Genomic DNA, 24205 nt, shown 5'->3' on the forward strand with positions numbered 1-24205 from the left:
CAAAGATTATGTGTGATATAATATAAGGACATTAAATTAAATAAAATTAAATCATGCATTAAAAATCTTACAGGTCACTTTGCACATTAAGATTCCAAAAATATCATTTGATTTTTGGACTGAAGGTTGTAAGAAAGAGAAAGAAAGGAGGAGAAGGTGGCATGAGAGTGAAACACTGTCCACCTGGTATCTCAGGCTGAAAGGGTCGAGGTAATTCGACAGCACTGGCTATCAAACAGGTAGCCTGAAATTGGGCTAGAAATGAGGGCTCCGTCTATTCGCCACAATCACTGACCCACAAAACACCAGCAGGAATTCCTATCACCATATTTCATTTCCTGCTATGCTCCAGTGGGTGACAGGTGCAGAGGAGAGAGAGAGAGAGAGAGAGAGAAAGAGGGGGAACATATATGTAGGTAATTGCCAGTGCAGCAGAGTGCTGAAGTGGAAAGATATGGTTTCCTTCCATAGAAAATGGTATGCCCAACTTTTTGGATTGATAACCTCTTATTTCCTCGTGAATGTTGTTGACATATGGATAGACAATCTCTGCTTCTTCTGGTATAGCATTAATTCATTTTTTTTTTCTTAATGTTGACATTTTCCCTTCATGCACACAACCATATTTATCTTTTTTTGTCATTGAATAATGTGAAAACTGAAATAGATTCTAATGTCAAAAGTAATCATATTCTCTACATGAGGACAGAGGTCTATTACAGCCACCCCTCTACACTTTGACCCTCCAATCAGGTGATGTTTTATTTCTATGGGTTATTTTTTAATGGGGGGGGGGTCGGTGCAAATACTATGCATTGGTCAGAAAATTGGTATTTAAAGTTCACACAATGACCTTGGTTCTATATGTCACTTTGGTTTCTCTGAGTCATGAATGCCCCTGAAAACACGGAGCACTCATAAAACAAAAGCAAATATGGGAGAACTACCGTGATGGCCCCTGATGAAAAGGGCAGTAGAAACCAACTGATCAATACTCAGACAGCAAAAAGAAAAAGAGATGTCAATGCTGTAATCAATATCCTACAGTGTATATTACTATCTGCAGTGTACCTATTTAAACATGAGAAGGCTATTCAACAAGCTGCTAGAAAGCAACTTTGTTTGTTCAACAAAGACTGCAACTTGTAAAGTAATCATCATCATTAGTTGTTCGGAACTTTGTAACCGATCCACTGTAAAAAACATTGGACATTTTTATTCCTCAAAGTACAAAACAAAGATTGAATGTTGTCTTTTAGGTCAAATTATGCACTTTAATGATATTCTTAATGATAATGAATCTTAGCATGAATGAATGACAGCAATACAAATCTTGGCAAGAACCAGCTCAGCGGCTAATTACTTGCATTCCATGAATTGATGCATAATTAACCTCATAGTCATTGCGTCCTTTCAACAAGCTAGAATAGAGTGCCAGAAAATGATGTCACCTTGCAATTACCAGTGGACTGCAGTTGATCAGTTCCTATTTAAGACACAAAAAACTGTCACAGTTGTGCAGCTGCCATAATTTAAAGCTGGGTGAGTGAGTGAGTGAGTGAGTGAGTGACTGACTGAGTGGCCTGTGTCAAGTCAGGGTACATTTCAGGAAGTAAAGAGTGACACAAGGTCCTAAAGTGGTTATGCAGTTTCTCTCACATCTTGCTGAGTGTAAAACCTGTGAATGCAATGACGCCAATAATAGGTCCTTGATGTTTTCACATATTGGCCTTGTGCTGTTGAGGTCTGAGTGCTTCCCACAATGTCTTATACCTGCCAAGGGACATAATTGGCTGTCTGGTTTTCAATGGGCTTGTAGCCTTATTGATGAGTGTGCTGTGTCCAATAATCTAAACACTAGGGACGACCGTTACAGGAGACATGCAATGTTAGGTCAGAGATTCCAGTGCTTTAGGACTACAGGTGTATATGGCTGGCTATGTTCATTTGTCATGAAGAGACAACACAATTATCCTCATGCTCAATGTGAAACCCATATTCACTACTCTCACTCAGCTGCCTCACAGCACTAAGCATGTAAATGCAGAATTTCACACTGATGAAAACTTAGCTAATGAAGGCTGCTGATTTGCACCCCTCCTCCCCTCCTTCTGTGTCTTTTCAGGGGATGGCAGTTAGTGAATTATCCTAATAGGCTGCTCCATTTTAGTTAGTTAAATAAGGCAAAAGAATGATAGATGTTTCTGTATTTCAGCCTTTGTTTATAAGTGATTTTGGTTGTGCTACAAGCATTTCTTTCTCTAAAAACAAAACATACTAATTTCCTTAAGGAAAATGTCAACTGGCAAGAGACTATTAGTTACTGAAATTAGCCCTGATGTGCCATTCCTCTGATACCACAGCTAACAAGCTTAATATTAAGTAGCTAGGCTACATTTGTCACACTTCACCTTCATGGCTTTGTGCTGTAGCACACGCATTATGCAGACAGCATGTGCACAGTTTGGTGGGTGCTCCTTGCATTCTCAGATTGGAGCGTCAGTACTACCTGATGAAATCTAACATTTGCCCAGAAAATTTGCTTACCAATCCAAGTCAATGCTGTATTAAACAAAATATCGTTTCATGTGGTTTATTTGACTGCTGTTATTTATATGGATGATGGTGATACTTAAATCAGCTAAAACATGAAGGAAGCCTTTGCATGGCCCAGCAAAAAAAAAAAAAAAAAAACTTCAGTAAGATCATTGTTTGATTATACTAGTTGACTTTCATTTGTTATTTTGGATAAATTCCCAGAATGATTATTTTTTCCTATTCTCTCTCTCTCTCTCTCTCTCTCTCTCTCTCTCTTAATAACAACCTACTGATGTAAATGAACAGTCCAATAAAGACTTCATCAATTTTCCACACAAATAATTGTTTTAGTGAACATTCATTCATTTTTTGTGAATGACCATTTAATTTGTTGCACATTTACGATAAAATGTTTCCAACACACCCTCCAGCTTGTTTTTAATGTTATTCAAAGCCTCTCCGTTCCGCATGTGAATTTTAAGTCTGTATCTCTATGCGTCATACATGTTTAATGAATTAATTAGCACCTCGTATCACTCCGCCTAACTGATTTTCCAGCAAAGTCCTGCCCACACACACACACCTCCCTCCTCCTGTTGATGTTCCTGCGCCACACACTCTTGATGCTCGGTAGTTAGTTCGTGAGTGTTGGACAGAGCTGGAACGAGAAGCTTCTTTAGAGTTTCTTTAGAAAAACAAAAAGCTGCGCGTTAACCAGTTTTCTGCGGCACTTGACACTTTGCTCTGTCAGGAACTTTGGTCTGTCGGGATATAGTGCCTTTGGAAGGAGCGTAAATCGGACACTTTCCCCGCCACGAAAAGTGTTTCGTGTGCGCGAATAAACACAACTCTGGATGAAAAGCCAGCTAAACGAAATGGGTCCTTTCGCAGCACTGCTGTGGATTTCACATTACGCGGGACTTTTTGTTCAGCTGAACGCGAGTGGGGATGTGGAGGTGGACAACCATGTATCTGGTAACGGTAAGCCCTGTCCTGTTTAGTTTCAACACACGCGTGGCCTCAGTAAGGGGCGGGGCTTGATAAATGAACGCTAATAGCGTTATTGTCTTCTTCGATATATTAAATCATATGAAGCGGACACATGACTTGCGATTTCATCGCCATTCCCTCTCGTTTCCAGGCGCAGCGCATGCACGAGACTTGCTGCTGCTACTGCTAGAAAGAAAACTGACATCATTTCAATGGGGGGGGGAGATACTTTACCTTTTGTTTTTCACTTTCATCTTATGCATAATGAATATTTGTTTCATTTCTCGCAATATGCAATCTACTAGTGTAGTGCTTCTTCAATGCGCTCTGGATTTATAGATGCATCCGAGGTACAAAAGAACAAAGAAACAAGCCCAACCTACTCACTATCAGCCCTGATAACTGCTAATCATGCAGATAGTCACAGTGATTGTGTTGCACAGTGGTTTGAGACTACACTAAAATGCATTAAAAATAACTATAAAAGCTTCACTTTGATTGGCTGATCTTGTAGGGGTGCAGCTGTTCTTGTAAAGTGCAAAATGTTTGGTTCATAGCCCATTTCACATCATCCTAATTTGTACAAGAATATTCCCCTTGTACCATTCAGGCTTTAAAACTGTCCTGGATAAATATGTGTATCAATTATTTTGGGGCATGATATTTACTGGTCCAGTCATAGTTCATCTAATGTACCATAAAGATTCAATCAGTGCATTCGTCATGGAATTATATTGAGTATTATAGTCATGATAAGAGAAGATGGAAAAGACTGGAAAAGAACCAGATTTATAGGGTTTGATTATGTTTGTTACAGCATTTACATATATTATTATTATTGTTATTATTATTATTATTATTAAACTGAGGGAAAGTCACCTGTGAATTCTTAACCGATTATAAATATCCATTTTGTGAGATTTATATCCCTTACATCTTCGTCACTGTGTGCTATTGTTGCCTTCTAAATGTCATCCTCACATTTGCAAAACGTGGTATAATTATGAACAGACACAACATTTGGCTCATATTTAGATTCCACAGATTTATCAGCATAAGGAATTACACCGATAAAGCATTGTGAGTCTACTGATAAAGCACTGATAAAGCATATATTGTGAGTCCAGTAAAGTCATCATCTTTACTACAATAAGTTGAGCAGAAAAAGTTCCACTGAGAGTCCCTGAGCTGCCAAAAAGAGTCATCAATCTAAAGAAAAAGAGCTGAAGATAAAAAAAAAAATGTTAGCTTCCACACCTCTGCAGCAGACTTGTCAGGTATAAGAATGGTTTTTTTATGCAACAACAATCGTTCACTTAGAAATTTTAAGACGAATGCGCTTTACAATAATATAGCAATTCTTCTACATTAGATATGTAAGAAAAGATTGTGACAGTGTGATAACATTAATGCTACATATTTGAAATATATTTAAAAAAAATATACATTTTCTGCAATTAATAATATTTTACATTTTACATTTCTTAAACTTTTTTACATTTACTTTTTCTCCACTGCAAATAAACATAATTAATGACTCCTGTGTGTACACCATTGGAAGGAATATTGGATCAGCTGTACATTCAGAAGGTGTTTTTGGGTTTTGGTCATTTTCAGTTCAGCTCAAGTACAAGATGACCATGGACAATGCTGATTTTTACTCACCCAATTGTTCCTAAATTTCAAGCAGCATATTGAGCATATAAATAAAAATGTTAAGTTGTGATCATATATGATATATCCATCTATCCATCCATCCATTGTCTATACCCGCTTTATTCCTAATTAGGGTCACGGGGATCTGCTGGAGCCTATCCCAGCACACATTGGGTGAAAGGCAGGGGTACACCCTGGACAGGTTGCCAGTCTATCACAGCATATATGATATATATGAGATCTTAAACATATTAATAGCCCATCATATTAATAATGTCTGAAAACCTCAAGCAGAAAATGTCATGAACCTTAGCAGAAAACTCTACTAAAATTTGTTTAGTTTAATACGTTTTTGTGTCTGCATGTGTTTGCATGTGTTTGTTTATTTGTTTATCTGTGTGGCCGTCTAGGGCCTTGGCATTCATGTGGATGTCATTTTGACACGTTACACTTAAACAAAACATTGTTCATGGCAATGGCCTCCTTCAACAGGATAATTTGTTCTGCCACACTACAAAAATAGTTCAGGATTGGTTTGAGGAACAAGACAAAGGTGGTGAAATGGTCTCCAAAATCCGCAAATCTCAATCTTATCAAGTCCAATCCGTGGAGGTTCCACCTTGAATTAAAGTATTTGCTCCTAACATCTTGATGCCAGCACACCTTCAGAGGTCTTGTGGAGTCCATGCCCTGAGAGGTCAGAGCTGTTTTGGTGGCACAAGTGGGACCTACACAATATTAGGCAGGTGGTTTTAATGTTATGGCTGATCAGTCTATAATACAGTAGTAATAATAAAAACTGAACAGAGAATAGATAGAATATTTGTTTCCTCCTACACCCTTAAGAGTCAGCAATAGTTTTGATATTGTGTAAGTCTCAAAGGTGGTTTAATCGTTCAGTCTTCTTTACTCTTCTTTTCTTTGCCTCTTTCTCAGACCAGAAAGATTTGCTGTGATAAATTGCATTAGCAGTTATAGGTGATTTCCTCATTTAGAACAGCATGTCTGTGAGGTCTAGCACAATTTGGTTTTCCTCATCTAACACACCTGATTCAACTAGATAATTACCAGATGCCAGTTTCATCAGTCAGGGTGTAAAGTCTATATTAAGCATATCTAGCTGCTTATAACAAGTGTAATTACTAGTGTTTAAAATATTCACACACCAAAATTAATAGCCTCTCAGATGCTCCAGAATTTTGCCCTTACTTTTCCAAGCACAGATAGACATCTCCTGCTGTGCCTGACCTCTCAGAGTGCTTTCTCACCTTACTTCATCAGTATATAGGTCTTACTCCAACAGTGATTGGTCATTCACCTTGAGCTGCAGCATCCATACCAACACCACCACCTCCTGATGCATCTTACTGTTTGTCCTCCAAAAGTATACGAGACTCTCAAAGATATGCAAAGACACTGTGAAATCTGTTTGTGTCTATTGGTTTCCCTTATATAGTACCAGACACATACACATACACACACAAACCACACAACTGCATGCTTGAATGTCAGTCAAGTTAGAGGCTGGTTATGATTTACTGTCCAAAGGAGCAGAGATCCATGTCAAAATCTGTGTCCGTGTCTTTGCTATATATCTCTATTCCCTAGGAACATCTAACAGGAGATGTGTAATAGATTAAAATAAATAAATAAATAAGAATGTGGTATGCTTGTTTACTTTATAGTTGTATTTTTAGTGTTCATATTTAACTTTGTAGACTTGTTGCTGTTTTATAATCCCACCAGTTTCACCCATGTTTTACAGCAGTCGTTTTCATCTGTTTGAAACCCATGACAGAGATAATACAGATATCATATAGATGATATTGTCATTACATGCTTCATTTAACTCTGCTCAGCCATAACATTAAAACCACTGACAGGTGAAGTAAATTACATTGATCATGTGATTACAGAGGCAAATATTAGGCAGCAATTCGACAAACTGTCCTCAGAGTTGATGTGTTGGAATCAGGAAGAATGGGCAAGTGCAGTGCAGCTATTGAATGAGCAGTGCAGCTATTACCAGGGCCACATTGTGATAGATAGACGACTGGGTCAGACTTTCTCCAAAACAGTGAGTCTTGTGGGGTGATCCTGAAATTCAATCATTAGTACCCAACAAGTTCTCCAAGGAAGAACAACTGGTAAAACAGTGACAGGGTCATGGGAGTCCAAGGCTGATTAATGCATGTAGGAAGTGAAGAATCGACTTTATGGACCAATCCCTCAGAAGAGCTCCTGCAGCACAAATTGCTGAAAAAGTTCAGGCTGGCTCTGATAGGAAGGTGTCAGAGTACACAGTGTAGCATGATGTGTAAGGGACTGTGTAGCCACAGACAGGTCAGTGTGCCCAATTTGACCCGTGTCCATGGCCCGGAAGCACCTACAATGTAAGCATCCAAGCTGGACCATGGATGCAGTGGAAGTAGGTGGCCTGGTATGAAGAATAATGTTTTCTTTTATCATGTGGATGGCTAGAACTGTATGCTTCGCTTACATGAAGAAGAAATTACACCAGGATGCATATTGGAAAGAAAGCAAGCTCGTGGAGCCAGTGTTCTGCTGGGAAACCTTGCGTCCTTGCATTCATATGGATGTTAGGTCTACTAAACATTATTGCAGATCAAGTACACCCCTTCATGGCAACAGTATTTCCTAATGGTTCGCTGCCGCAGTTAAGAAATTATTCAGGAATGGGTTGAGGAACATGACAAGAGTTCATGGTGTTGATTTGGCCTCTAAATTCCGCATATCTGAATCAAGCAAACAAGTCCAATCCATCATTGATCCACTTCACAGCTTCCAGGACTTAAAAGATCTGTAGCTAATGTCTTGGTGCCAGATACCACAGCATACATTCAGAGCGAAGTCCATGCCTCAACAGGTCAAAGCTGTTTTGGTAGAACAAGATGACATACACAATATTAGGCAGGTGAATTAATATTAGGGATTTTCAGTGTATGTTGTGAAGATTTAAAGTTGGTTAGAATTAAGACAGCGGGGTTTTTGTGCTTTGTTAAGGGTGTGCCAAGTGGTCTCTCCTGAAATGGGCAAGTACAACACCTTACCAAGCACCCATGCCCTGCAAATAGCCACACCTTGGCATGGAATAAAAAAATGTAAAAAAAAAAAACAAACAAAACAAAAACAGCAGTGTTTTTGGTACACATGTTGAACTTAACAAATGTTAATACACATGCTGAGATGATGTATTAAAGAAAGTACAGAAACGCTGTAATATTTTATATCCATGTAACATTTATTGACGGTATAATGAATATTTGAAGTACTTGTACAGTGTGGTTTATTACATCAATTTTATTTTCTGCTTCTAATATAGAAAAAGTCTATTATATTAAAATTCCTATTCATTATTGTTACTTGTTTTTGTGTTTTTCTTTTACATATATCCTGTTTATTGAAGTTAATTAACGTGCTCCTCTTCTGGTGCTGGTGCTAATAAATTTTTAGAAGTTTGATATTAGTATGAGTGGAATGAATTAGACGGAATGGTTGGTATGCCTGTGTGTTTACAGGGCATTAGGCAGTAGAGACAATTGCAATGCTGCGTCAGTGGCACTGCCTAATTACTGTAATGTCTGTAGGGTCGAGAAAGGCTGCGCATATTAAGAACCAGTGGAGCCACAGGAGAGACTTTTTTTTGTCTTTCTTTCTCTTTGTTTCCCTAATTAGGATGTGCATCCATGACTGTAGCCTCTGTGTGCAAAGAGAAAGAGAGAAAGCTGGGAGATGTTGATTTATTTTTACCGTATTGAGGCTCATGATTGCTTTGCTATCTTGAAAGTAATTCTCCCCAAATGTAATCACTGTAAATTAAAGCCAGCCAAATACATTGTGAAATAAAGAAAATAACAGGCAGCTGATATAATTCCACCAGGTTTATGGGTCTGTATTTCCTTTATGAGGATGTCTTCTGGTGTGGCATACAGGCTAACACTAATTCATTGTGAATCACTATGGTCATTTTACTTTCTGAGAATTATTATACACTTACGTAGTGTTGCTTCTCCTCCCTCTCTCTCTCTCTCTCTCTCTCTCTCTCTCTCTCTCTTGCTCTCTCTGGGGTTATAAGCAATTCACTCCTGAAGGAGACGGGGGAGTGGGGGGGACGCTTTGCCTGAGTTGAGGTCTTATTGCATTAGTCTCTCTGCAGCTTTCATTTCAACCTGATTTCACATCCTATGCATCCTTTGCTTATTTCCCAGAGTACATAACACTCACACACACACAAGCACACATTTAAGACAAATAGTAAAACAAAACATTATAAATAACAATATACTCTCATAGTAATGTTTTTCATGAATTGCAATTTCTGTATATTTCACTGCTGATCCAAATGTAATCTCATGGCTTTGAAATATTTTTTAATAAGTGAGTGGGTTTCAGTATGTCTTTGTATGTTTAAGCCTCCCCCCCAATATTTCTCTGAATATTTGTCGGTTTGATGCATTGGGAGAGCACTCTGGTGTATTAATGTGCAATATCATGCAGTCTTTTAATGTGATTTCATTCGTTGCTGTCATTTTGATGCATTTGTCTAAGGCACATCTCAGTGAAAGAGATTGATGAACCAATACAAAGACCAATGTAACCAATACAAACTGAAAAAGTAAAAAATAAATAGCTGGCAATACACAAAATAAACAGACTCAGTACCAACTGTAGTGTAGTGTACAAGCCAGACAAAGCAACATTTCAGGAGTGAATACAATCAAGAGTGTTGGTATTGTTCTATAAAATTTGGGCATATGATTACAATTTCCAAAATTATTCATTATGCTTCTAAGCTCTGCAACTGTAAATAACCTCAATGCAGAAATTTGTAGTTAAATTTCCATATTTTGTGCTCTCTTGTTGTACACTTCCGTTTCCCAGTCTCATTCGTCTGTCCTGCAGCTTATTGAAGCTGGCATTGCATGATGCTCAGTGTTTGAAGTACTTGTCATTTTGTATATGAGAATAAATCAGACTGCGAACAGAGACTATGTCATGAATCATGCATGCGCCTTTGGAGGAGTTCTGAGGAAAATTAATTCATGCTTGGGGGTGGAGAAAAGATACATCTTGGTGTAACATGGCTTTGGTTGGAATGAGAGATGACAGAATTTACACCTGACTCCCCCATCATCCATAGAGAATAGTTCAGTCTACCCAATCAACTCCTTTGGGAAATGGTAGACTCCCTTTAGGCTATGAACACCTGCCATACGGTGTGTATGTGTATGTGTTCGTACTGTTTAGCTTCATTTATTGGGAACCCATGCTGAAAGAAATGCAGCTAGTGCTTCTGTGAAATTCTGATACTGTATGTAAATGTAACAGAAATTATTTGGTGGAAAAAAGGTACACATTAATATAAAGGTTCCTGTTGAATTTAATTACCGGAACTTAATGTTGTTAAAGGCCTAGGGTTAATTGTGGACTCATTTAGTCTGGATTATTGGTATAGTTATACTGGCTACAGAAAAATCTTTAGTGAAGCTCACTTGAACCCTATTAAAACAGTAATTCTTTTATTTCTTGGTTATTCCAAGAAAACACTCTAATTTATTATTGTTTTTTCATCACTGTCCAAAGCTGTAATATTTTTCTACCAATTTTTTTGTCATTATTTATTTACCTATAGACTGCATTTTGAACGAGTGAGCAAAATGTTTTTCTGTATCTAGATATAGTATTATGTTAACATATTTTAACTGAATTTCAATGAAGACTCCTATTACAGCTGCCAAATTTCTGTTTAATTTTTTGCTGTCCCATTTGTATATTTTAATAATTTATGATTAATTTAATATTTCATCAGAGGAAAGCTAGAATGGAAAACGTCCACATGATATTCTGAGGTATTCCTTCCACTTAATTGATGTGTCTTCAAATTTGCCTCCATTGTGCACATTGTATTTGTCCTGTGGTCTGGACTAATAGAATTACTCACATTGTCAACGTGCAATAATGGTACAAAATCATGGTACACACACACACAACCTGGTACTAATAACTCATTTTGTCGTCAGTTGTGTTTGTTTAATTATATCTCTTGTTCTCTTGTTTACTTTACAGCTCAATTTTCGAAGTGTTGTTTCAGGATGTTGTTCTATTGTAATTGGAATGGAGATAGCAATAGGTCAGGCTCGGTGTATTTGGTCAATGAAATTGTATCTATAGCCCTGATCTGATACAGTTAAGTAACAGTTTTCCAAATTCACTTAAATATCACATTGAAAATGCATCTCAGTCCATTTTAAATCGAGTTTGAACTGAGAAGGTAAATGTTTCTGCCAAAGGCAATGGAGCATTATTGGACAAAAAGAGAGCACAAGCTGATGTAGCTGTTTGTGTAGGTTTTTCTCCATTACCAGTGTCTTAAAATAAAACACAAGCAGGTGCAGCAGACTTTATCTCTCTGTGGACTAGAAACATGGTGTTCATGGTACACTTGTGTCTACAGTTACTACTGACTCATCTAAAATCAATAGTAGGAATAGGAGCGTTAAGGAGAATATCAGTCTTCTAAATGAGATGTAAGGGGGTGCTTGAACCATAGCATTTTTGCACTCAGACTGTACAAGTGTCCTTGTACAGTCCAATAATAATTATGGTCTTCAGGCAACTTCTAGAACAAAGATGTAGTATGTGCGCTTGAATGTAAAAACTTGACCCTGAGAGTGTTCGCTTTGACAGGCATGTTGGATCAGTTTCCTCAAAAAAAAGCTTGGGTTTGATCAGCTTTGCTTTAAGCTCTGCCCATGACTTCATATATGATGGTAATAAAAGGTAAGAGATGTTCAGAATCCTTCACTGTAATTATGTAACAGAGCACTGTTGCTGGTTTTGCATGAATTTGAATGCCATGCTTTCTGCTGGGGCAGAACTGTGATCATAGCAGGGTTGCTTCCCTCTAATAATATGATGGCAATACAGTAATATGACTAATGCCAGCACGCATTTCAGTTAACACTAATGTTCCACTGCAGCTTAAATGATGACCTCATGTTTAAAAAAAAGGACAAAGGTATCTGATAAAATGAACATCTCTCTCTCTCTCTCTCTCTCTCTCTCTCACTCTCACTCTCAGCTCTTTTCACAGAAGTTCCTCATGACATCATCAGTCAGACTGGTCAGGATGTGGAGATGGCATGCTCTTTCAGGGGTGCAGGCTCTTCTTCAGTCTCGTTGGAGATCCAGTGGTGGTATCTGCGGTACCATAGAGAATGGTCTGAGAAACCTGCCTGGACAAATAATCAGGCCAGACTTTTTCTGTAGAATCTACATTTGTGTAGTTGCTTTAATGTATCTTTATCATTCATCAAGCAGATCAAATCCAATACAAGTGTACTGTTATGTAAATATATAATACTGTCTATTTATTTTCTATATTCAACACTTACCGATCATGAGGGATCGACAACATGTCTCATACCTTATGATATACAAAATCATTAAAGTCTTGACTGCACTGATACTTGGTAAAAGATTAATAATAAGTACAATGCTCCTTTACCGCTCTGCCAGTGTGTTCCTGACATAGAGAGTAATATCCCATGAAGCCTAGCAGGAGCCACTTCATTCCCCAATTACTGATTATTGCCCAGAATATGGGCTCATAGCATGTTGTCTGGTTCCCCCTAAATGTATGAACAGCAGCCAGCTGGTGTCCTGCTGAACTAACACAATGTAATTAGTACAGTCACCAAAGAAGAAACAGCTTTAGAGTACCCCCCTCAGACTAAGGTAGTTGTCCTACATTGTTTTTCTGACGTGTTGCCTTCTGGTACACTAATATTCTTCTACCTTTTTAATTTTTCTCCCATATTTTGCTTCTCATTACAGGTTGTTCCCATTGAAGAACTGACAAAGGATGCTACTAAAATAAGTGTGAGTGATGAATGTCAGCGTCACCATTCATATCTGTTAAAAGAGTTGCTCGAGTAATCATTTACACTTGTATTCTAAAATATCCATAAAATGTCAAATCCTATTAATCACGTCCTTTTTGCATGGTCTAAGAGTAGGTCATGACTAGCCAATGAGAGAAAGCCAATGAACCCTAATTCTACAAGCTGATTATGACTCGATGTAAATTCTATGCTGTCCAAGAATTCTCTAGTATTGTGTAGAGAAATAAATAAACATCACATGATACTCTGACTTTAATATTGAACATACACTATATTAACCAAAAGTATTCGCTCACCCATCCAAATAATCAGAATCAGGTGTTCCAATCACTTCCATGGCCACAGGTGTATAAAATCAAGCACCTAGGCATGCAGACTATTTTTACAAACATTTGTGAAAGAATGAGCTCTCAGGAGCTCAGTGAATTCCAGCGTGGAACTGTGATAGGATGCCACCTGTGCAACAAATCCAGTCGTGAAATTTCCTCGCTCCTAAATATTCCACAGTCAACTGTCAGCTGTATTATAAGAACGTGGAAGTGTTTGGGAACGACAGCAACTCAGCCACGAAGTGGTAGGCCACGTAAACTGACGGAGCAGGGTCAGCGGATGCTGAGGCGCATAGTGCGAAGAGGTCGCCAACTTTCTGCAGAGTCAATCGCTACAGACCTCCAAACTTCATGTGGCCTTCAGATTAGCTCAAGAACAGTGCTCAGAGAGCTTCATGGAATGGGTTTCCATGGCCAAGCAGCTGCATCCAAGCCATACATCACCAAGTGCAATGCAAAGCGTCGGATGCAGTGGTGTAAAGCACGCCGCCACTGGACTCTAGAGCAGTGGAGATGCGTTCTCTGGAGTGACGAATCGCGCTTCTCCATCTGGCAATCTGATGGACGAGTCTGGGTTTGGTGGTTGCCAGGAGAACGGTACTTGTCTGACTGCATTGTGCCAAGTGTAAAGTTTGGTGGAGGGGGGATTATGGTGTGGGGTTGTTTTTCAGGAGCTGGGCTTGGCCCCTTAGTTCCAGTGAAAGGAACTCTGAATGCTTCAGCATACCAAGACATTTTGGACAATTCCATGCTCCCAACTTTGTGGGAACAGTTTGGAGCTGGCCCCTTCCTCTTCCAACATGACTGTGCACCAGTGCACAAAGCAAGGTCCATAAAGACATGGATGACAGAGTCTGGTGTGGATGAACTTGACTGGCCTGCACAGAGTCCTGACCTCAACCCAATAGAACACCTTTGGGATGAATTAGAGCGGAGACTGAGAGCCAGGCCTTCTCGTCCAACATCAGTGTGTGACCTCACAAATGCGCTTCTGGAAGAATGGTCAGAAATACCCATAAACACACTCCTAAACCTTGTGGACAGCCTTCCCAGAAGAGCTGAAGCTGTTATAGCTGTAAAGGGTGGACTGACGTCATATTGAACCCTATGGATTAGGAATGGGATGTCACTTAAGTTCATATGCGAGTCAAGGCAGGTGAGCGAATACTTTTGGCAATATAGTGTATGTGGAAAAAATACAGTTCTATTTAAACACTATTTTTAAAACCTGTAAAAGTTTATGTAGTAGTGGTTTTCTCTAAAACTCTAATAAAATGATAAAATTATAATTATAAACTTGCACATAATTATATTAGTGCACACACAGTTAACCCACCCTTGAGGAGCAAAACAGCACTGAGCCCCTTCCTGTAATGTCTAATAAGGTTTTAACAAGGCTTCTGACACTTGTAGAGAGATCTTGGCTGACTCTTTAAATTGCAACAAGCACGTCATTGCAAGCTCATTTTAATTAAGAATATGCATGTAAACGCTCCAATTCAGACCACAGGTTTTCAGTTTGGGGATAGAGGAGGATTTGCCAAACACTGAACTGTTCTATTTCAGATTGATTTGTGTTAATGATTTGTTGATTGATTTGTGTTCATGGTTATACATTTTTTCTAACTCTTGCCACATTTTCGCCTTTTGGCACAGCAGCCAGGTTTTGGACAAAGATATCTTTCTATTTGCTGAATCTGTGATACATTGAAACTTTATATGAGTAACTGAACCACCTGCTGTAAAATATTTCAAAAGCATCAGTGATGTTTTGACATCGGGTGTCTTGGGACCTTCGTGTATCCCAGCTGAGGAAGTTGGGGCCAGAGCACAGGAGCAGCTATGATACAGCGCTCCTGAAGCGGAGGGGGTTAAGGGCCCAACAGTGGAGCTTGGTGGTGCTGGTGCTTGAACCCTGATTCTCTGATCAACAACCCACAGCCTTAACCACTTGAACCACCACTGTCCCTTATATCTATAGAGCCTCCACTTCATCTGATCTGTTGGATCAGGTGAAATTGTAGCATTTTTTTACTTTATTTGTCCAACTTATTCAAAACGATTCATTGTTGTGGAGGTTGTTTGTATCCATGACTGTAGTAATTAAGCTCCTGGAGAGTTTAAAATGGATCCCTATATTCTAATTACACTACAAGACCAAAGTTTTGTGGCCACCTGACACATATATTTGGGCCCAAATAAGAATGCCTTTTATGCTGTAGGATTACCTTTCACTAGAAATAAGGAGCCCAAACATGCTCCAGCATGACAATACCCCTGTGCACAAACGAGTTCCATGAAGACATGGTTTGCCATGATGGAGTGTAAGAACTCAAATGGCCTGCACTGAACATCTTTGGGATGAACTGAAACACTGACTGCACCCCAGGTGTCCAAACCTGGCATCAGTGCCTGACCTCACTACTGCTCTTGTGGCTGAATGAACACAAATCCCCACAGCCACACTCCATCTTATGGAAAGCTTCCCAGAAGAGTAAAGGGTTTTATAAAGCCTAAATCTTGTATGGGATATTCCTCGAGGAAATGTACAATAGGTGTGATCATCTGGTGTCCATAAACATTTGCCATGTAAGGTATAGACCACATATGTTTTTGATAAAATATATTTTTATTAGAGGAAAGGTAACTATTCTCTTGAACTGTCAGAACAGAAAATGTAATATACAAATACTTTTTCCCAGTCTGTTGAGGGTTGTCAATGACTGTGCTTTATCAGTGCAGTGACAACTAACACTAAAGTGGAAAATCTGTTCTTTGCTTTTGGGCTTTAACCACCTTGTTTGTCTTTACCTCAGGTTTTAAAAACCTAATTTTAAATTTAGATTCAGGTTTGAGGATACTTTTTAAAAATACCTTTTTCAAGGTTTTAATAGTCTTGTTTCATATTTCTGTAAAGGTGGTGAAAGTGGCTGGCAGCAACATCTCTCACCGGCTTCGTCTGTCAAACGTCAAACCTTCAGACGAAGGCATGTATGAGTGTAGAGTGATTGACTTCAGCAATAACCGCATACAGCACCACAGAGTGCAAGCTTACTTGCAGGTAAGGCCACCAGGCCCTGACTCACAGCTCCATCAAGAGGAAAACCTGCATAGTGAAGAGAGGAATCTTCACCATGGGAAACATCATTTGCACAAGGGGAGCAGTCAAGTCAGGGTGAGAGATAAGCACAATAACAGAGACCTAGAGCTGCATCATGGAGACTATACGCTTCAAGGGAATGATCATCACGAAAGTCATCATGAGCTCCAGGCTAATGAAGGAGGGAAGAAGGAATCACCTTCAGCTGTACATCACGGAGATCATAACATAAAGGAGCATCAGCATCTCCATGATGGGAAAAACCATCAGGTGAATAAACACATACAGGCAAGCAAGATGAAAGAAACAAAAAGTCACCAATCAGATGTGAAAGGTCATAAAGAACATGCTACAGAGTTACATTCCAGTGACTGTTCAAGCAATGACTGTGTGCTCTAGAGCATTACAGAGAAAAACAAGCATTCAACAAGAAGAAAAAAAATGAAATAAAGACTTTTCTAAGTGTTGCAAAACAGAATGTAGAGGTAGTAGAGGATGCAGGGAGTCAGTAAAAGGTGTGCATGTAAAAGCATTATCATAAGAATGTTCATTAATTTCAAAGAGAAATGTTGGAGATTATTTTGTACCAAAAGTGTTAAAACATTAGATGATTTAGAGAAACATTAACAGTCAGAATCTGAAAAAAATGCTGCAAATACAGACTAAGAATACAATAAGAAGAATTACTATAATAAAAGAAATTACAGTTGGTTTTTCAAGAGCACATTTTTCACAGTTGGGTCTTACAAACAGGAAACAGTTTAAGTATCTATTGGTCAACTAGAATTTAGCCGAGTGATCTGGTAAAATATTTAAGAAGAGCTCATTAAAAATTAAAATCAGAAGCATTTGCAGTAGCCCTGATAGAAATAACACATGTAGGAACAAAGTAGATTAAACACAATATCATTCAAGTCAAGTCATAAAGCTTTTATTGTCATTTCAACCAAATACAGCTGGTGCAGCACACAGTACAATGAAGCAACATTCCTCCAGAACCCTGGTGCTACATAAAACACAGAACTACAGGAGACAACACAGAACTAAGTACACTGCAAATTTATTTATTTGTTATTTTTAAACACGCTTTTATTATTCTGTCAATATGTGGAGCATCCACCATACAAGTCCCTGCATATGTGCTGTTACTATAGAAACAGTACCATATTAGCATAAGCACATTAATACAAACCCATCGTTCATGTTAGAGCTTCAACTACTGTTCTACTACACCACTGCAGTTATACAGATATAATGTATGCCTTCTGTAACAGCAAGGCTCTGAGAACTGTCTCTTAAAACCAGTCCTGAAGCATGATGTGTCATTCACTAATGCATTAGAAATTGTAATGGAAATTATTAGGGAGTTAATCTAGTATAAGAGGAATAAAACACATGCTTATATAGGACGTTTCATGTCCGGCTGCTAAAAATGACCATATCCACATGTTTAGCCGTGTAATTTTTAATTGTTATCCAACTGGATGATGTGAGGACACCCCAATTACCATCCACAAACAAAGCTGTAAAGTAAAATACAAGATAATTCTGCTTATAGAACTATTTTATACCACAATTTACAATAACTCTTACCTAAATTTTGTGCTTTGGCTTATTGCGGCTAGTTATCTGGGGAACTAAGTTATTACCAAACATGCTGTTATAGCATCATTTAACTTACAGCAAATTATTTGATTTGTATTTAATTGTTTTATTTTTTTATGCACATGCTTGGACATCTTCTGATCAGTTCGAATCACTGCATGATGCATAGCTACAAGACGGTGAACACAAAACGGTGTCTGTTTTTCCGCTAATTCTTTGTATTTGCCACCTCTGAAGGTAAATAAATGAATAAATCTTGTAATTTTGTTTAATACTTTTGGCACAAAATCCAACAGAACCTGACATCAGTATGTACTGTAAATTACTACACAATATCTTAGTTTATTTCCCTAGTCAAGGTTTTACTTCGCAGTGCATTTCCTTTATACATGCCCGTTTTTGTCATGTTGGCCTAGACGATTTGTCCAAGAGCTGGGTTCTGCTGGTAGACATTTTTTTTCCGTACCTCTCTGGTCTGCTTCCTGTTCAGAATGCTCTTGGTGTGTGTGTGTGTGTGTGTGTGTGTGTACTGTATGTGCACACTACATACAGTACAGTTTTGGATAATGACTGTTTATGCCTACAAATTCAACCAAATTTCCAGACTAGCTATTGTGTAAAGGTTGACCAAAAGTAACTGCAGCATTAGCAGCGTGTCACTGTTTTTTGCTTTCATGTTGTTGAAAAGAAAAGAAAAAATAATTCTTTGCCGTGTTGAATTTGTTCTGCCTTGATGTTTTGAACATTCTACAAACTTAGTACATTTCAAAATACATTTGTGTGTTGATGTAGAAGGACAAAAACATGTATATTATTAAACAAGTCATTGAAAACTTAAAAATACTTGCAATTCTTTGGGGAATGGTGTGTGTGTGTGTGTGTGCTTGCATTCAAAAGCTTGAGCTTCAGTGCCTCCTTCAGTTTAGCTTGAAAAATGTTTTTAGGCTTTCATGAAGGAAATTTAAATTGTGGGATTCAGTTAGCGTTGTACTGCTATGTAGCACTCCATACTGTGTTTCAAGCAGTTATATGCTCCATTAATTAGAAAAAAAGGTTTTTCAAAGCAACCTGAGATAGGAACAATTGAGAATTAAGGCTCTTGCTAAAGCTTTGGGATTTAAACACAACCTCAGACCTGCTGATTAAAAGTTTAAATAACTATAATCAGTATGTATATATTTATGTATATAGTATAACACTATATTACCTTATTTACTTTTAAACATACACTACCACTCAAAAGTTTGGGATCACTCAAATTGTACAACTGTATTGTTTTCCAAGGAAACGTACACGAAATTAGTCTGAAAATATAGCAAAGGAACAAGACATGCTGACATGTCAGAGTAAGAAATAATGATTTTGATGGAATTGATAAATGTTTCTTACAAACTTTGCCTTCATAAAAAAAAACACCTTTTGCAGCATGGGCATTCTAGCTGTCAATTTTTCAAGATAATCCGATGAGATTTCACCCCATGCTTCCTGGAGCATCTCCCACACTAATGGAGTCTTCCGCCGTAGCTGAAATCAAGCTGAAATATGCAAGTGAGCCCAAAATTTTGAGCAGTATTGTATTTTAAAGGAGGATTTTTTTTCCAGGATAGATGAATAGCTCTACCATGTTCATGTTATTCAATACTGTGAGGTTCATTTCAGTGTGTCCTTGTGTCTCTGTCCTAGTGCTTATATCATATACTGGAGGAGGATGTAAAGTCCTTGAACACATGTACTTCCCTTAAACCTCCTGTAGAGGTCACACGTGACCTTTTCCTGTTTTGTTTATATCTAAAGGATAGGAAGGTTTGTTCTTTATTATCAAACCCTGAGCATTAGCTCCCTGTTCTCCATGTTTAAGGAGTTGAAAAGCTGTTACTAGTATACTCAAGCCCAATTCACAGAAATATGATAAGGTCTTGAGAAATGATTGCACGGTCATGTACTGCCCTGAGAGAATATCTAGTCGTGACTCGGACACTGGATTTAGTCATGAAACTAACGGACTAGTTTTAATATGATTGCAACACCACTGGCTGTAGTTTTTCAAATATGCCAGTGTTTCAGTACCCTACTTGTTCAGCAATCTTTGGTATAAAATTAGATGTTAGGCTGAATGTAAAAGCATTACAAAAAGGTTGTTTTTGTGTAAACCAGGATCGGATATATTTTTTAAAAGCCAGAGAAATGATTAATCATCTACCATCTACACTATAAGCTTGTATCTAGTCTCTAACTAAGACAGCAGTAGGGATGTTTTGTCTCTTACACATACACATACCTAGTTTAGAGTAATCAGTTCATCTATTGACATGTTTTAGGAAGTTAGAGGAACACAGAAAACACAGGGGAACTTCTGCAGACAAGAGGAAATCATGCACGGAAATTTCACCCATATTATAAGTTTACCTCAATGTGTAAGAACTCTTATGCAGTCACTTATGACTTACAGCATTTAAATATGGAGTGATAGAGTCCAACTTCCCTTAGGAATTCATCAAATTTGGGATGATTAGGAAATAAAACATTAAATTAGACATTAAAAAAATTAAACATGAAAGTGTGTTCATCTTCATACATCATGTAATTGCTACAAAAATAGTTACATGCCATATCCACTGTAGGTAAACAGAGGGCTGGGTCTAAAGATAGAACCTAATCCCCACTGAAAAGTTGCAGGTGGTCTGTGTTATGAACCTGTTTTTCTTCAAAAGGCCCTTGGAAACTTGTTACTTGTTAGTGACTTCATGACTTCTTTTCCTGCCAGGCCAAGAAGCTGCAACTGGATTGCAGCTGGATCTCTAGCAGGACCAAAAGCAGAAGTCCAAATGCACACAAAAATATATGGAAATATATTCGGAATCAAACGATCGGAATCAAACATAGCCATTCCTGTCCCCCTGTCCCCTTACTTAAACCCTGGTAAAATCCTGAGTTGAAGAGGAGTCTAAAGACCCCTGGAGGATTTGAAGTGTCAGATTTCTTGATCTGAATTCTCCTATCATCAGCCATTCTAGGAAAATTGCTATGTTGGCAAAAAATAGGGAAGTATTAATCATTAAAGATCTATAACAAGGGTGCCAATAATTCTGCAACTGAGAGTGCATACTATTCATGAGGTAAATACAGCATGCTATACTATATACAGCTCTGGAAAAAATTAAGAGACCACTGCCCAATCTCCAGATTTGTACCCTATTGAAAACCTCTGGAATGTCATCAGCAGCAAGATGGGTGGTCACAAAGCATCAAGTAAAGCTGTAAAGCTGAGCTGTTTGCTTTTTTGCAAAAAGAGTGGTATAAAGTTCCCCAACAGCAACCCAATGTGAAAAACTGGTGGAGAGCATGGAGCCAAAACGCATGCAAATCAGGGTTATTCCACCAAATACTGATCTCTTAATGTTATTTAGCCAAAGCATTAACACAATTAACAGCATTAACATTTGTTTACAGATTATTTGCATTTTGTTTTATTTGAGTTATTAAAGCTCTGCAGATACTGCATGATCTTGGGTTATTTTGATGCGTTGCCATTTCCTTTAAATATACACTCTAAATAACAATAGTTATATTTTGAATTTAGGAGAAATATTGTCAGCAGTTCACAAAAATGAAACAAAACTATTCATCTCACCAATACATGCACCTGTAAGAAAAAAACATAAGAAACTGATTATTTTGCAGTGGTCTCTTATTTTTTTCCAGAGCTGTATGTTCCAGAAATGTACAGCCTCTGCGTTGTACCAGTGCCCTTATATATAGTCAGATCTAGTTTAACTATACTTTGGCTATTGTTTTAGTTTGAAGTTAACCTTTGGATCCCTTGGCTTTCAGAAGCAGCAGTTGAAATTCCAATCATCTTACAGTTTCCTCACCTCATGATAAGACAAACAAAAGGGTTCAAAAGGGTTCAAGCTAATAGGAGCTAAAAGAATGAAGACTTGACTAGACTTGCACTCTTGGTTTTGCATCACTAAGGTTTAAATAGCTCTTCCAAATTTAACATCATGCAGCTTTTAAAAAAATCTCTTTGGCCTATACGTGCCTCACAGCAGTGGCTTTAGGATGGCTGAGTGCAAAAGGAGGAGAATAATCTTTTAAACAAATAACGGATTATCCTTTCTTTTTACTTAATATTTTTTTATGTACTTAAAATTTTGCTAGAATGTTGCTTTTTTCTTTCTTTTTTCCTTTCCAAATCTAAGAGTTGTTGATGTTGCATAGATTGTATAAATATATATAACTGAACACAGTTATACTGGCTAAAGGAAAAATACAGTGATCTTAACACTGAGGATGACAAATCAAAGCAGGTATCATCTTAAGAAAAAGTGTTTAAAAAAATGCATTTCACTATTTGTCAGCTTGTTCACCGAAATTATATTAAAATGTCCAATGCACCAATCTTTGCCAATACCTAAGACGTGTATACCTAACTGTTTTGGTCCATCCGATTAAAGGCCCAATTATTAAAACATAAAATGAAAAATAAAAATAAAAAAGCCAACTTTTTAATTTCCCTTTCAGTTAGATCGTAAAACAAGTCCCTCTTGCACTGTTGGCTTGCCCTTGTACACAAAATCTACAACTAGACAAATTTGCATGAAATTTCTTCACAAAAAGTTTATAAGACTTTTAGTTGGTATTAGCTCTTTCAGGGACAACAAAAATGTTCCAGAGATAATGGTTTGAGAATGGTTTGGTTTGGTTTGGTTTGGTTTGAAAATGTTTGGAGACAATGGTCTTTGTTAAAAGCGCTATACAAATAAAATTGAATTGAAATTGAATTGGTTTGTTTTTGAGTTGTATTATTATTAAGTTACATTTACAATCATTGCTCCCATATGGTAATAAGTGACTACAACAGGCAAGGGTGGATGGACCAAGTATTGAGAAAGTATACTTAAGCTAAAGTATAGAGAATATTTCAATTGATTGTAAGTGGAAGTATGTAGCCAGAAAAAAATGTAACTGATGAAATTAAGTTAATTAAGCTAATTAAGCCATGATTTCGTTTTAAAACAACAGCATAATCATTCAATCTCTGCAAGCTTGCACTATTTGCCATTAGCAAGAATTTCGACTTTCAGCCTTGCCAATTATGCTAGCTACTGGAATAAATATTAGTCAAACCTCACATTAGCAAAGAAAAAGGGTTATCTTGGATAATATGGCCGGTTTATGTTAGGACATTTGTCTCAACATGCTTTTTCAAATTAAATGGACTTCTGGGAGGCAAAGAAGATGCCACATTTTGTACAAGTTTTCATCACTCCAGCATTCTGACACATTTGACAGTGGGCCAAGAACACTCAAGTGCTACACAACAGTCCAGTGGCTTATCCAACTCTAAATGCAGATGGATACAGCACTAACTATATTGTGAAGCACAAGAAAGTCATGGACAGTGGCAAGTTACATCTGTAACTTGTCACTGTATGTAAATGTTTACATTTTGTGTTTGCACTAATTCAGCTGCTGCTACTGCTACTTTTGCACACTTCATACTGTCACCTACTGCTGCTATATATGTGTCTACAAACATATATGTCATAAGATACCACTGGTTTTACAGTTTCTCGAGTTTGCACTTTTTTTTCGGTGCTAATGCATCCTGTACTGTCTTGTGTTGTTTTTTGTATTTTTTTGAATTTTCTGTTCTGTCTTCTGTATTGCTCTGTTCGCACTTGGTTGCACATGTTGCACTTCATGTAGCTAGGACAAACTTTCTGTCCCTAGCTCTGTGTTGTTGTTGTTTTGTTTTGTAGCTAAACGTTGTATGTTATGTAGCACCAGGGTCCCGGAGAAACTTTGTCTCATTTCACAATGTACTGCGTCAGCTATATGTGGTTTAAATGACAATAAAGCTTCTTGACTTGACTTGACTTGACTTGACTTGGTGATTCTTGAGGTTGGTGATTCTTTTTTTACACTGATGAACTTGAATTGGATGCTTCATTGAAATTATTAGGAACTAAACTGATCCCATTCAGTTGATGTAAAGCATGCAGTTGCTGATGAGATGAGAGAAGAAAAAACCTTTTAAGAGTTTCATGAATTCATTA

The 24205-nt window shown here is 37.8% G+C and overlaps 1 protein-coding gene across 1 annotated transcript; it reads left to right on the plus strand.

The window, feature by feature from the left end:
• The first annotated feature begins 3141 nt into the window (after positions 1–3141).
• On the plus strand, positions 3142–18986 carry vstm2l (V-set and transmembrane domain containing 2 like). The gene is made up of 4 exons (XM_058404180.1): positions 3142–3519; positions 12287–12456; positions 13042–13086; positions 16356–18986. The coding sequence occupies exons 1-4, from the start codon at positions 3393–3395 to the stop codon at positions 16935–16937; spliced, it is 924 nt and encodes a 307-aa protein (XP_058260163.1). The 5' UTR covers positions 3142–3392; the 3' UTR covers positions 16938–18986.
• Positions 18987–24205: the final 5219 nt, after the last annotated feature.

Source organism: Hemibagrus wyckioides, linkage group LG11 (assembly GCF_019097595.1).
Source record: "Hemibagrus wyckioides isolate EC202008001 linkage group LG11, SWU_Hwy_1.0, whole genome shotgun sequence".
Taxonomy (NCBI): domain Eukaryota; kingdom Metazoa; phylum Chordata; class Actinopteri; order Siluriformes; family Bagridae; genus Hemibagrus; species Hemibagrus wyckioides.